This window comes from Rhynchophorus ferrugineus, unplaced genomic scaffold (assembly GCF_030347505.1).
Source record: "Rhynchophorus ferrugineus isolate W39M unplaced genomic scaffold, kcgeb_rfMv2 rfM3, whole genome shotgun sequence".
In the NCBI taxonomy this organism is placed as follows: domain Eukaryota; kingdom Metazoa; phylum Arthropoda; class Insecta; order Coleoptera; family Curculionidae; genus Rhynchophorus; species Rhynchophorus ferrugineus.
In genome coordinates, this window is record NW_027472582.1 from 75009557 (window position 1) to 75021608 (window position 12052).

A 12052-nucleotide genomic window follows, 5' to 3' on the forward strand; every position below is an offset into this window, starting at 1 on the left:
GAAACCTAGTGTGTTAGTTACATGGTTAATATTTGGAGTCATTATACCATGCCGCTCGTCAATCTAAATTTTTCTTAAATGAACTATCTATACAACGCAAATAATCAAACAATTGACTCCGCCTTTTCTTCTCTCGAAATTGACTCGGGAAGGACTTTACACATCTCCGTCTTCTATGACGGATAGAAAGATAATGGAAGCAAAAAATATCGATATAATTAATATCGATATTTTTTCTGTATCCCTACTATAGATTTTTGAGTCGATAGTTCCCAACGTTAGTTTAGGTTTGTTCATATAGAGGGTTTGTTGTTGTATCTATATTTTGTTGAGGCTATTCTCTATATTTTGTGGTTATGTCGACAGAATAAGTGGTTATATCAGATATGTAGTTGGAAGCAATTGTTACGTTTTCGAATATGGCTAGTGTTTTATTGAGCAAAATAATCATTGGTGAAATATCTCCCATAACATTTGTTAAGTGGTTACAAGATATAACATTGGAGGTATTAATTACATTATATTATACATTATACTGCAGTATTGGTATGGTGTGGTAAGTCTAATTTATAGTAAATATTTTTAAATTTTTAGGATGATAAAGACTATGAAAAAATAATGAAACAAAATATAACATGTGGTGATTTTGTTACATATTTTATTAATTTTCTACATGAGATTCCACGGTAAGGGGATAATATAAATTGATCTTTATTATTTTCTTATTTTACATTTATAATTTTAGTGATAGAAACAGTGATACTTCACAATCACATAATAATGACGATCGCAAAAAAGATATTGTACAAAGCGAAGCTGATTCAACACATAACATATCCATCACTGAAGAAAAGAAACATGACAATTCGTTGACTAACAGTACTCCAAAGTCAAATTTTAACAAAACTGCTTTAGAAACTGATTATGTCAGTGCAATATCTCCATTGTATCAACAAAAAAATAGTTATTCCAATGGTACAAGAAAGTCAAGTGATAAATTTTCTTTATGCCTGGGGGATTTTTTAACTAATAATTCACAAAATTTAAAAAAGAAAAGAGTTAGCACAGAAACCCTTAACAAGAAAAAGGAGTCAAGAAGAATAAAACCAACTAGTCTATGTGTTCAGAAATGTAATAATGGGTTTCAGAGTAAAGAAAACAGTTTTAATTTTCAAGCAAATCGTAGTGAAGTTGATGTAAAAACAAGTATTGAACAGAGAAATTTACTCATTGAAGAAAAAGATAAAATTTTATTAACGTGTGAGGGTGAAAAAAATATTCCATCTTTAATTAAAAGACAAAATAGCATCAAAGAGAAAGTTATTCCTACCTTGGCAAGGGTTACTCATAAAAAGGAAATTGAAAATTTAGTAATAATTTACAAATTTGTTTTAAATAGTAAGTTCATAATAAATGTGACAAGTGAGATATATTTTATGTTATCTCTGCTGTTAACTCAACATATCAATAGTAAAAAATGCTATAACCTTTGTCAGACTGATCAAAGTTTAGGTGTAGATTTGTTGGATAAATCAGATAAAAATAGATCAATATATCAAGCTCACATTGACAATTTTTATTTATTCGAATCAGTACATAATATAGTTTATTTTGCGGGGAAGTGTTTGGAAACTCAATTACAAATAATAAAATATTATGATAAAAGTACATTACAGTTGTTAGGAAATAATAAGTATATTCAACAGTTGTTTCCCCAGTTTTCAAAGAAAATATTACAGATTGCTGATAATAAAGTAGAAAAAGCTTACAATGAAATAATTACTCCAATAATTCCCAATAATGTCTGTTTTAACATTGACACTGATAATAAAGAAAATTTTAGTAACCAACAGACATTTCATGCATTTCGCAAACAAAGAGATTTATTTTATGAAATTTTGAGGATTTGGGAAAATAATCATTTATTAGCAGGATGGAGTTATAGTACTGGATTAGCTGGAAAAATTCGCTCACTGTTTAGTTTAAACACCGAGCCAATATGTTATATACATTTTGCTAGATTATTTAAAAATCAATTGTTGACAAATTGTTTAAAAGGACCAAAGGTAAGTCTTAAATATTTAACTTAAATTTATTCAAAATTATTTAAATACTTTTGTTGTATATATATATATATATTTTTTGGATTATTTTAGGAGAAGGGATTGTCGGAAAACAATCTTACGTTTTTGCCGTCTTTGCCTATAGACGTTAACAAACTAAACCAACTGACTAATCGTTTAGTTACAAAAGAAACCTCAAATGGTATAAATTCTTTACCAGAGTTTACAGGCCATCAAGAATTTTACAGAGATTTTATTGTCGTTGCTTCTAATCATTCCTTTAACAAGCATTTATGTGATAATTTAATTTCCGAAATAATTGAAATTAATAATGCGACATTTTGGGAAACTGATTTGGAAAAAGAGAAGGGTAAACGTGTAATTACCTAATAGTTTTAAGTATTCAGTTTTAATGTATTTAAATTTTCAGATGTCGATATTAATACAAGGAAACAATATGTAAGTTACATAAAGAATCTGAGAATATTGGCAAAATTTTTGGGTTATATTGAGTCCATGCCATATAAATCAGTTGCTTTAAATTTATCAGCACAAGTCATGGATATACAGATTAAAGTCAGGAGTCGGGTATATTGTTTTTTGTTTTTTTTTAAATAAAAAAATAATAGATAACTTGTTTTTGCAGATCTCTCCAGAGTTTGATGTCAAAGGTCTTTTAGAAACAGCCGTGTCAAGAAAAACTTTAATTCTAATTATACCATGGTTAACTAAATATTTATCCATGTTGGATAAAGTAACATTACGGCTACCTTATTACAGCTCTTTAAATCAAATGCTCTTCGAAATTTATGCATCTGTTATGTTTACAAACGAGATTAATTACAATACAGCTGTTATAAAATTTTGTCTAGGATGGTTATTTGAGTTACCACATTTTCCTGATACTCAATATTTTAATTTTTGTTTGGAAAATCGAAATTACTTACCAACAGTACTGAAAACTAATCACATAAGTTTAGACGATCTCAATATTATTAGCCAAAGTGTACTGTATGTTTGTTGTCCATATCTAGAAGAAATTAAAAAAGCCTTAGTAACTACCGCTTTAGACGATAAAGTATCCATCAAATACATAACACCTGTTACAGCTATAGACTCCAAAATCGAGGCTACTAGGAAAAAAATGCAGGTCTGTGGTTCAAGTATTTTTTCAGCATTTTTTGTTATCTATAACCATATACATTTTAAAATTCAGCATCAACTGGAGGAAGCATTTTTCAATAGTCATCCCCTTTCGGTACGTAAGACAGTGGAATTTGTCAGCGAAAGAGTAGCTTCAGTTATAGTGAAACACATTTGCTATGATATGGTCGTAATGGCTAAACTGGATATGGTGCAAAATTTCAAGGGAATCCTTTTAAAAGAAGAGTGTAAAGAGAAGCAAGATATTATGGAACGAAAAGTTAGTGGATTATTATTAGGCCAGTATAAATTAATTACTTTTTATATATACATTTTTAGACTACCTTGAAAAAGCAGGCAATCACTTTAGCTCATAATAGTTTAGAGCAGTTTATGAAACTGTGTGACAATGAAGTATCAAATATTACTAAAGTAAAAATAACTGGTTCCATAGAAAACCTCCTCCCTTTGGACACTTTAACCGAAATGAAGGAGGTTTGTGTTGATTTCTCTATAAAAATGTGCATTGAAAGGGTCAGGCAGTGGCTTGCTACCCATGTAACCTATACGGTATTTTTAAAGGACTTGGAAATTGAATTACAAAAAGTAATCTAAATGGACTTTACTTGTTTCTATTTGCATTAAAGATATTTTTTTAGTTTATTTGTAGCAAAAAGACAGATAAAATTTCTCCCGTTTTACCACTTGGTGGAAAAAGTTGTAATCATGATGAGAAAGAACTGAGTTCGGTGACGATAATGGAGCGTATTAAGGTAATTATAATGGTATTTTAAAAGCTCCAGTTGGAAGAATTGTTGTTTCAGGAGTTCTGTTGTGATCTGATAGAAAATAAAAATATTTCTCCAGAAGATATTTTGAAGCTATTGGAACAAATCCATCATAGTTTGACTGGTAGAAACGATATCAATGATCATATGGCATTGACCATACATACAAGTTTATTTGATTTGTGCTTAATTCTAGGTAAGATAGAAATGAATAAAAATTAAAATGTATATAATGGGGCATAATTTACTACAGTGTCTAGGCAATCAACAATTTTTAATAATGAACAAACACTGAATCATTTTGAAAACATTTGGAAGTTACAGTCACCAACGCAAAACACAATCTTCAATAATCTTTTTTGCCCAAGAAATATTAGAATACTGCAGGATAGTTTAGATAAAGACAAATCCTGGAAATGCTATGCTAAAGTAGTTTTCTATTTGTTAGATAAGAAGTTTTTGGATGAAAAAGATTTAGAATATCAATGCACCAGTTTTTACAACCGGAATTGGGATGAGGTAGGTCATATAAGTCATTTGCTAAAATGTTTTAAAAATAAATTGAGCTTACATTTTAAACAAATTTATTAAAAATTTCTTTTTAGCCTACCTTAGTTAATTTTTCAAATTTTCTGAAATTATTTTTGAATCATAGTGGAATTGATTCAGTTAACAGTTTTGCTATGCTTTTGGAGTTTTTATCTGATTATTGTTCAGATTTGTAAGCAAGAATTTTTATTGTTTTAAAATGGCATTTTACGTAAATCATTCAATTTGGTTATATATTTGATGTTATCTTGTGATACAGTTTTATAGTTTTTATTATATTTGTTCTTTCATATGTATTCATTTCACATGTACTTGTATATATTTTGTTAATTAATTTTTTATGATTTTAAATAAAGAGTGAAAAATAAATATCTTTTTTTATTACACCTTATTATGTAATGAGAGCTTGGAAATGAGGGTGGGTAAAATAATAATTGTTTGAAGTGTCTAATTATAAGACAAATATTTACTAAAACCTTTTTTACTCAATTTTTAGTTTATTGGCACCAAGTGGTTTTATGATATGATTAATCTAAAAATAACAATGAAAGATTTAGTTAAAAGCTTCTTTTTTAAGCAGTATCTTGAAATAATTTAAATATTAATTCCAGGAAATCTAAATCAACCATTATAGGTCATTCCATTGGCACTCCGTTTCATCAGTTTTATCCCAGCAGTCTACTTTTCCATCACACAGTCTTTCTTTCTCCAAACAAGACGTTCCGTTTCCACAGTGAAAATGTGTCTCCAAATTACACACTAAAAATATGCAGGCGACCTTTAATATCTTTTATCTGAATCGAAAGCAAAATAAAATGATTTTGAATATCATTTTATACTTTAGCTTACCACAATTTTTTTCATCTACCAGATCGAAACAATCTTTATTGCCGTCGCATCGTTTTTTAGTAGTTACACACATATCTCCGCAGTTAAAAGTTTCGTCTGGACATTTCAAAAGCGTTTTTAACGGAAAGCATTGAAAAACTCCATTTAACTTGTCAAGGTTCTTGCAGTATTCAGTATTTAATTTGCATAATCCACCACAACCTGCGAAATATTTTTAATCCGAATATTATATATTTACATTATTACTATGTACATATTATTACATATTACAGGCACAGGAAAGAAAATCCTATTGTTTTTTTAAGCGTTTCTTTTTTTAAGTAAATATTTTCTTGTAGCATGTTAAAAAGGAATTCATTTAATTAAAATCGACAATGATTCACCACTTTTTTGAGTAGAGCCATAACACCATTTGTAGTTTTTTACAATCCTATGCTTTGTGCTCGAAAAATGCAATCAAGTGGATTTCGCAAGATTCTTTTGAACGTAGTTTTATTTTATTGTGAAAGTTTCGTAGAGATTGGAACAAGTGATAATCAGAAAATTTGTCGACTAACCGGTCCTGATTTTTGCGAGTTATTAGTTAAAAATTGAATCATAGGCCTACGAGAAGAGCTCGTACCTTTGTCGTAATAATATTGCTAAATAGTCGCAATTTTTTATGACTTGTAATTTTATTAATTTTCTAACCACTATATCCACTTAGATGTTATATTGATATACTTGAAGTAACACTTGGAGTGTTAACTTTTCAGAGACAATATTAATGACGCTGCAAATATTATGAACTTTTTTCCAGAGCTCCTTTTATAAATATCCAAGTATGAAATTATTAAAAAAATTAGAGAGGCTGGAATCCATAACCATACATTACAAGTTAAAGAACTATACAATAATTTAGATAATTATACCTGTAGGATCTTTTTTATCAATAGCAGCAACACATTGAGGCTTTACAGTTTCTTCAATTTTGAGACAAATTTCGCTAGAAGAACAGTTTTTGCAATAAAATGTACTCCTTTTTGAGACCTAAAAAAGGTTTATGTAACAGCATAACCTCTATGTGTGTTATATATGGACTGACAAACATAATTTCAACATTTGATTCTCTTCTCTTAATCTATACAAACCTGTTGTAAATTTTCGTTCTGCAATAAGTTCAGTTTTTCATTCGGAAATTTATTTGATGTAGTGGCATTAAAACTACTAGATGTAGTATGTATTTTATGAAAATATTTCTTTATATTTTCATTATCCTTATATTTATTTGCGGATTTAAAAATATTGTTATCTAAAAATATATTATTTTATGAAATAAACTGACATTTAATACCAAATTTAAGAAATCAATATAGATTATTTAATTTAGTTTTTAATTATTACATTATTATGTTATTGATATATTTAATTATTATTACTTATTATATAAATGAAAATGTCATTGATATTTTTTTTTATAAATTGAGATCTTTGGTAAAATATAATTCAAATTAATTTAAGTAATTAATTTTAATTAATTATATAATAGTAAATAGAAAATATTACAACTTAAGTACTCCTTTTCTTATCTTATAATCTTATAAAGTCTAAATAATGATGGAGTTTATTAACATTTCAATACCGTGTAACCGTTGAAAAACGTCAAACTTACCAAATGAATAAAATATTCCAAATCCAATAGCTAACAATAGAGTGAAAAATACAAAGGCGTAGGCGCAGATTTTTAAATTGAATATGCTTTCCTTTCTGATATCCTCAAATTCGTTGATCTTCAATAACCATCGTTGGCCAAAGATATTATTTTTTATTATGGAATATTCATTAATGCTATTTTCGAATTTCTTTCCGCTAACCGTTGATATAGACACATTTTGTGATCTATGATAATTATCTCACATTAGTTTAAAGAGCAATTTAAAAAATATTTGTGTCCCCAAGCTCTTAAAAAACTTACCGTTTATTAATATCATAATAATACACTTTAGTAAGTTCAACATTACAAGGTTGTAGAATCATTATGTAAAGATTGTCACCTTTTTCCCTTATTTCAATTGTTCCCTTAATCTTAAATTCATTTATTCATAGATTACTACAGAAAATATCTGAAAAATCAAGCAATATCAAATACAAATGGTTTCAAACTATCGTATGAATGTAAAAACTTTAACTGAGTTTTTCGAACGTTGAATACAAACATTAATAGTAGCTCAACCGTGACGTGGGTAATACGTAATAGCAAGGAATAACTGAGGGTAAAAAATTATCACATAACTACGGCTTTTATTAATCTTTATATAAATTTAAAAAAAATATTTATTTACTCATTATTTTATTTATCTAATATAGCACTTTTAAAAATGCGATATTTTCTCAATATATTTCCATAATATAACATATAAAATACTTTTATTCCAATGATAATTGTTTTGTTTGTATCTTATTCTATTAATATTATCCCAGGGGTTTGATCTGGTTTGGTTTAGTTTGGTCGGAGGTTTGGTTTGCTTTGGTCAGGTTTGGTTTGGTTTGCTTTGGTCAGAGGTTTGGTTAGGTTTGGTTTGGTTTGGTTTGCTTTGGTCAGAGGTTTGGTTAGGTTTGGTTTGGTTTGGTTTGCTTTGGTCAGAGGTTTGGTTAGGTTTGGTTTGCTTTGGTCAGAGGTTTGGTCAGGTTTGGTTTGGTTTGGTTTGCTTTGGTCAGAGGTTTGGTTAGGTTTGGTTTGGTTTGCTTTGGTCAGAGGTTTGGTTAGGTTTGGTTTGGTTTGGTTTGCTTTGGTCAGAGGTTTGGTTAGGTTTGGTTTGGTTTGCTTTGGTCAAAGGTTTGGTTAGGTTTGGTTTGGTTTGGTTTGCTTTGGTCAGAGGTTTGGTTAGGTTTGGTTTGGTTTGGTTTGCTTTGGTCAGAGGTTTGGTTAGGTTTGGTTTGGTTTGGTTTGCTTTGGTCAGAGGTTTGGTTAGGTTTGGTTTGGTTTGGTTTGCTTTAGTCAGAGGTTTGGTTAGGTTTGGTTTGGTTTGGTTTGCTTTGGTCAGAGGTTTGGTTAGGTTTGGTTTGGTTTGCTTTGGTCAGAGTTTTTGTTAGGTTTGGTTTGCTTTGGTCAGAGGTTTGGATAGGTTTGGTTTGGTTTGGTTTGCTTTGGTCAGAGGTTTGGTTAGGTTTGGTTTGGTTTGCTTTGGTCAGAGGCTTGGTTAGGTTTGGTTTGGTTTGGTTTGCTTTGGTCAGAGGTTTGGTTAGGTTTGGTTTGGTTTGGTTTGCTTTGGTCAGAGGTTTGGTTAGGTTTGGTTTGGTTTGGTTTGCTTTGGTCAGAGGTTTGGTTAGGTTTGGTTTGGTTTGGTTTGCTTTGGTCAGAGGTTTGGTTAGGTTTGTTTTGGTTTGGTTTGCTTTGGTCAGAGGTTTGGTTAGGTTTGGTTTGGTTTGGTTTGCTTTGGTCAGAGGTTTGGTTAGGTTTGGTTTGGTTTGGTTTGCTTTGGTCAGAGGTTTGGTTAGGTTTGGTTTGGTTTGGTTTGCTTTGGTCAGAGGTTTGGTTAGGTTTGGTTTGGTTTGGTTTGCTTTGGTCAGAGGTTTGGTTAGGTTTGGTTTGGTTTGGTTTGCTTTGGTCAGAGGTTTGGTTAGGTTTGGTTTGGTTTGGTTTGCTTTGGTCAGAGGTTTGGTTTGGTTTGGTTTGGTTTGGTTTGCTTTGGTCAGAGGTTTGGTTTGGTTTGGTTTGGTTTGGTTTGCTTTGGTCAGAGGTTTGGTTTGGTTTGGTTTGGTTTGGTTTGCTTTGGTCAGAGGTTTGGTTTGGTTTGGTTTGGTTTGGTTTGCTTTGGTCAGAGGTTTGGTTTGGTTTGGTTTGCTTTGGTCAGAGGTTTGGTTTGGTTTGGTTTGTTTTGGTTTGCTTTGGTCAGAGGTTTGGTTTGGTTTGGTTTGGTTTGGTTTGCTTTGGTCAGAGGTTTGGTTAGGTTTGGTTTGGTTTGGTTTGGTTTGGTTTGGTTTGCTTTGGTCAGAGGTTTGGTTAGGTTTGGTTTGGTTTGGTTTGGTTTGGTTTGGTTTGGTTTGGTTTGGTTTGGTTTGGTTTGGTTTGGTTTGGTTTGGTTTGGTTTGGTTTGGTTTGGTTTGGTTTGGTTTGGTTTGGTTTGGTTTGGTTTGGTTTGGTTTGGTTTGGTTTGGTTTGGTTTGGTTTGGTTTGGTTTGGTTTGGTTTGGTTTGGTTTGGTTTGGTTTGGTTTGGTTTGGTTTGGTTTGGTTTGGTTTGGTTTGGTTTGGTTTGGTTTGGTTTGGTTTGGTTTGGTTTGGTTTGGTTTGGTTTGGTTTGGTTTGGTTTGGTTTGGTTTGGTTTGGTTTGGTTTGGTTTGGTTTGGTTTGGTTTGGTTTGGTTTGGTTTGGTTTGGTTTGGTTTGGTTTGGTTTGGTTTGGTTTGGTTTGGTTTGGTTTGGTTTGGTTTGGTTTGGTTTGGTTTGGTTTGGTTTGGTTTGGTTTGGTTTGGTTTGGTTTGGTTTGGTTTGGTTTGGTTTGGTTTGGTTTGGTTTGGTTTGGTTTGGTTTGGTTTGGTTTGGTTTGGTTTGGTTTGGTTTGGTTTGGTTTGGTTTGGTTTGGTTTGGTTTGGTTTGGTTTGGTTTGGTTTGGTTTGGTTTGGTTTGGTTTGGTTTGGTTTGGTTTGGTTTGGTTTGGTTTGGTTTGGTTTGGTTTGGTTTGGTTTGGTTTGGTTTGGTTTGGTTTGGTTTGGTTTGGTTTGGTTTGGTTTGGTTTGGTTTGGTTTGGTTTGGTTTGGTTTGGTTTGGTTTGGTTTGGTTTGGTTTGGTTTGGTTTGGTTTGGTTTGGTTTGGTTTGGTTTGGTTTGGTTTGGTTTGGTTTGGTTTGGTTTGGTTTGGTTTGGTTTGGTTTGGTTTGGTTTGGTTTGGTTTGGTTTGGTTTGGTTTGGTTTGGTTTGGTTTGGTTTGGTTTGGTTTGGTTTGGTTTGGTTTGGTTTGGTTTGGTTTGGTTTGGTTTGGTTTGGTTTGGTTTGGTTTGGTTTGGTTTGGTTTGGTTTGGTTTGGTTTGGTTTGGTTTGGTTTGGTTTGGTTTGGTTTGGTTTGGTTTGGTTTGGTTTGGTTTGGTTTGGTTTGGTTTGGTTTGGTTTGGTTTGGTTTGGTTTGGTTTGGTTTGGTTTGGTTTGGTTTGGTTTGGTTTGGTTTGGTTTGGTTTGGTTTGGTTTGGTTTGGTTTGGTTTGGTTTGGTTTGGTTTGGTTTGGTTTGGTTTGGTTTGGTTTGGTTTGGTTTGGTTTGGTTTGGTTTGGTTTGGTTTGGTTTGGTTTGGTTTGGTTTGGTTTGGTTTGGTTTGGTTTGGTTTGGTTTGGTTTGGTTTGGTTTGGTTTGGTTTGGTTTGGTTTGGTTTGGTTTGGTTTGGTTTGGTTTGGTTTGGTTTGGTTTGGTTTGGTTTGGTTTGGTTTGGTTTGGTTTGGTTTGGTTTGGTTTGGTTTGGTTTGGTTTGGTTTGGTTTGGTTTGGTTTGGTTTGGTTTGGTTTGGTTTGGTTTGGTTTGGTTTGGTTTGGTTTGGTTTGGTTTGGTTTGGTTTGGTTTGGTTTGGTTTGGTTTGGTTTGGTTTGGTTTGGTTTGGTTTGGTTTGGTTTGGTTTGGTTTGGTTTGGTTTGGTTTGGTTTGGTTTGGTTTGGTTTGGTTTGGTTTGGTTTGGTTTGGTTTGGTTTGGTTTGGTTTGGTTTGGTTTGGTTTGGTTTGGTTTGGTTTGGTTTGGTTTGGTTTGGTTTGGTTTGGTTTGGTTTGGTTTGGTTTGGTTTGGTTTGGTTTGGTTTGGTTTGGTTTGGTTTGGTTTGGTTTGGTTTGGTTTGGTTTGGTTTGGTTTGGTTTGGTTTGGTTTGGTTTGGTTTGGTTTGGTTTGGTTTGGTTTGGTTTGGTTTGGTTTGGTTTGGTTTGGTTTGGTTTGGTTTGGTTTGGTTTGGTTTGGTTTGGTTTGGTTTGGTTTGGTTTGGTTTGGTTTGGTTTGGTTTGGTTTGGTTTGGTTTGGTTTGGTTTGGTTTGGTTTGGTTTGGTTTGGTTTGGTTTGGTTTGGTTTGGTTTGGTTTGGTTTGGTTTGGTTTGGTTTGGTTTGGTTTGGTTTGGTTTGGTTTGGTTTGGTTTGGTTTGGTTTGGTTTGGTTTGGTTTGGTTTGGTTTGGTTTGGTTTGGTTTGGTTTGGTTTGGTTTGGTTTGGTTTGGTTTGGTTTGGTTTGGTTTGGTTTGGTTTGGTTTGGTTTGGTTTGGTTTGGTTTGGTTTGGTTTGGTTTGGTTTGGTTTGGTTTGGTTTGGTTTGGTTTGGTTTGGTTTGGTTTGGTTTGGTTTGGTTTGGTTTGGTTTGGTTTGGTTTGGTTTGGTTTGGTTTGGTTTGGTTTGGTTTGGTTTGGTTTGGTTTGGTTTGGTTTGGTTTGGTTTGGTTTGGTTTGGTTTGGTTTGGTTTGGTTTGGTTTGGTTTGGTTTGGTTTGGTTTGGTTTGGTTTGGTTTGGTTTGGTTTGGTTTGGTTTGGTTTGGTTTGGTTTGGTTTGGTTTGGTTTGGTTTGGTTTGGTTTGGTTTGGTTTGGTTTGGTTTGGTTTGGTTTGGTTTGGTTTGGTTTGGTTTGGTTTGGTTTGGTTTGGTTTGGTTTGGTTTGGTTTGGTTTGGTTTGGTTTGGTTTGGTTTGGTTTGGTTTGGTTTGGTTTGGTTTGGTTTGGTTTGGTTTGGTTT

At 32.4% G+C, this 12052-nt stretch overlaps 2 protein-coding genes across 2 annotated transcripts; one reads left to right on the forward strand and one right to left on the reverse strand.

Moving 5' to 3' along the window:
• The first annotated feature begins 285 nt into the window (after positions 1–285).
• On the forward strand, positions 286–4912 carry dlt (codanin-1 like protein dlt). The gene is made up of 12 exons (XM_076398900.1): positions 286–506; positions 595–686; positions 746–2066; positions 2157–2433; positions 2494–2651; positions 2710–3213; positions 3280–3486; positions 3546–3812; positions 3866–3979; positions 4031–4190; positions 4248–4513; positions 4600–4912. Exons 1-12 carry the CDS (start codon positions 420–422, stop codon positions 4717–4719), a joined length of 3573 nt encoding a protein of 1190 aa, XP_076255015.1. The 5' UTR covers positions 286–419; the 3' UTR covers positions 4720–4912.
• A 77-nt stretch (positions 4913–4989) lies between these two features.
• LOC143194081 (uncharacterized) lies at positions 4990–7547 on the reverse strand. The gene is made up of 6 exons (XM_076400646.1): positions 7347–7547; positions 7044–7270; positions 6523–6683; positions 6304–6421; positions 5393–5593; positions 4990–5302 (listed from the first exon to the last, which is right to left on the reverse strand). The coding sequence occupies exons 1-6, from the start codon at positions 7406–7408 to the stop codon at positions 5172–5174; spliced, it is 900 nt and encodes a 299-aa protein (XP_076256761.1). The 5' UTR covers positions 7409–7547; the 3' UTR covers positions 4990–5171.
• Between the last annotated feature and the right edge of the window lie 4505 nt (positions 7548–12052).

What these genes read in the sequence shown, in the direction of transcription:
- dlt (XM_076398900.1), top strand. Translation starts at nt 420, where the DNA reads ATGGCTAGTGTTTTATTGAGCAAAATAATCATTGGTGAAATATCTCCC. An exon ending in TTTCTACATGAGATTCCACG is followed by an intron (nt 687 to 745) that starts GTAAGGGGATAA and finishes TTATAATTTTAG; the next exon opens with TGATAGAAACAGTGATACTT. An exon ending in TGATTTGTGCTTAATTCTAG is followed by an intron (nt 4,191 to 4,247) that starts GTAAGATAGAAA and finishes AATTTACTACAG; the next exon opens with TGTCTAGGCAATCAACAATT.
- LOC143194081 (XM_076400646.1), bottom strand. Translation starts at nt 7,408, where the DNA reads ATGATTCTACAACCTTGTAATGTTGAACTTACTAAAGTGTATTATTAT. An exon ending in TATTATGATATTAATAAACG is followed by an intron (nt 7,271 to 7,346) that starts GTAAGTTTTTTA and finishes TAATTATCATAG; the next exon opens with ATCACAAAATGTGTCTATAT. An exon ending in AGAACGAAAATTTACAACAG is followed by an intron (nt 6,422 to 6,522) that starts GTTTGTATAGAT and finishes AACCTTTTTTAG; the next exon opens with GTCTCAAAAAGGAGTACATT.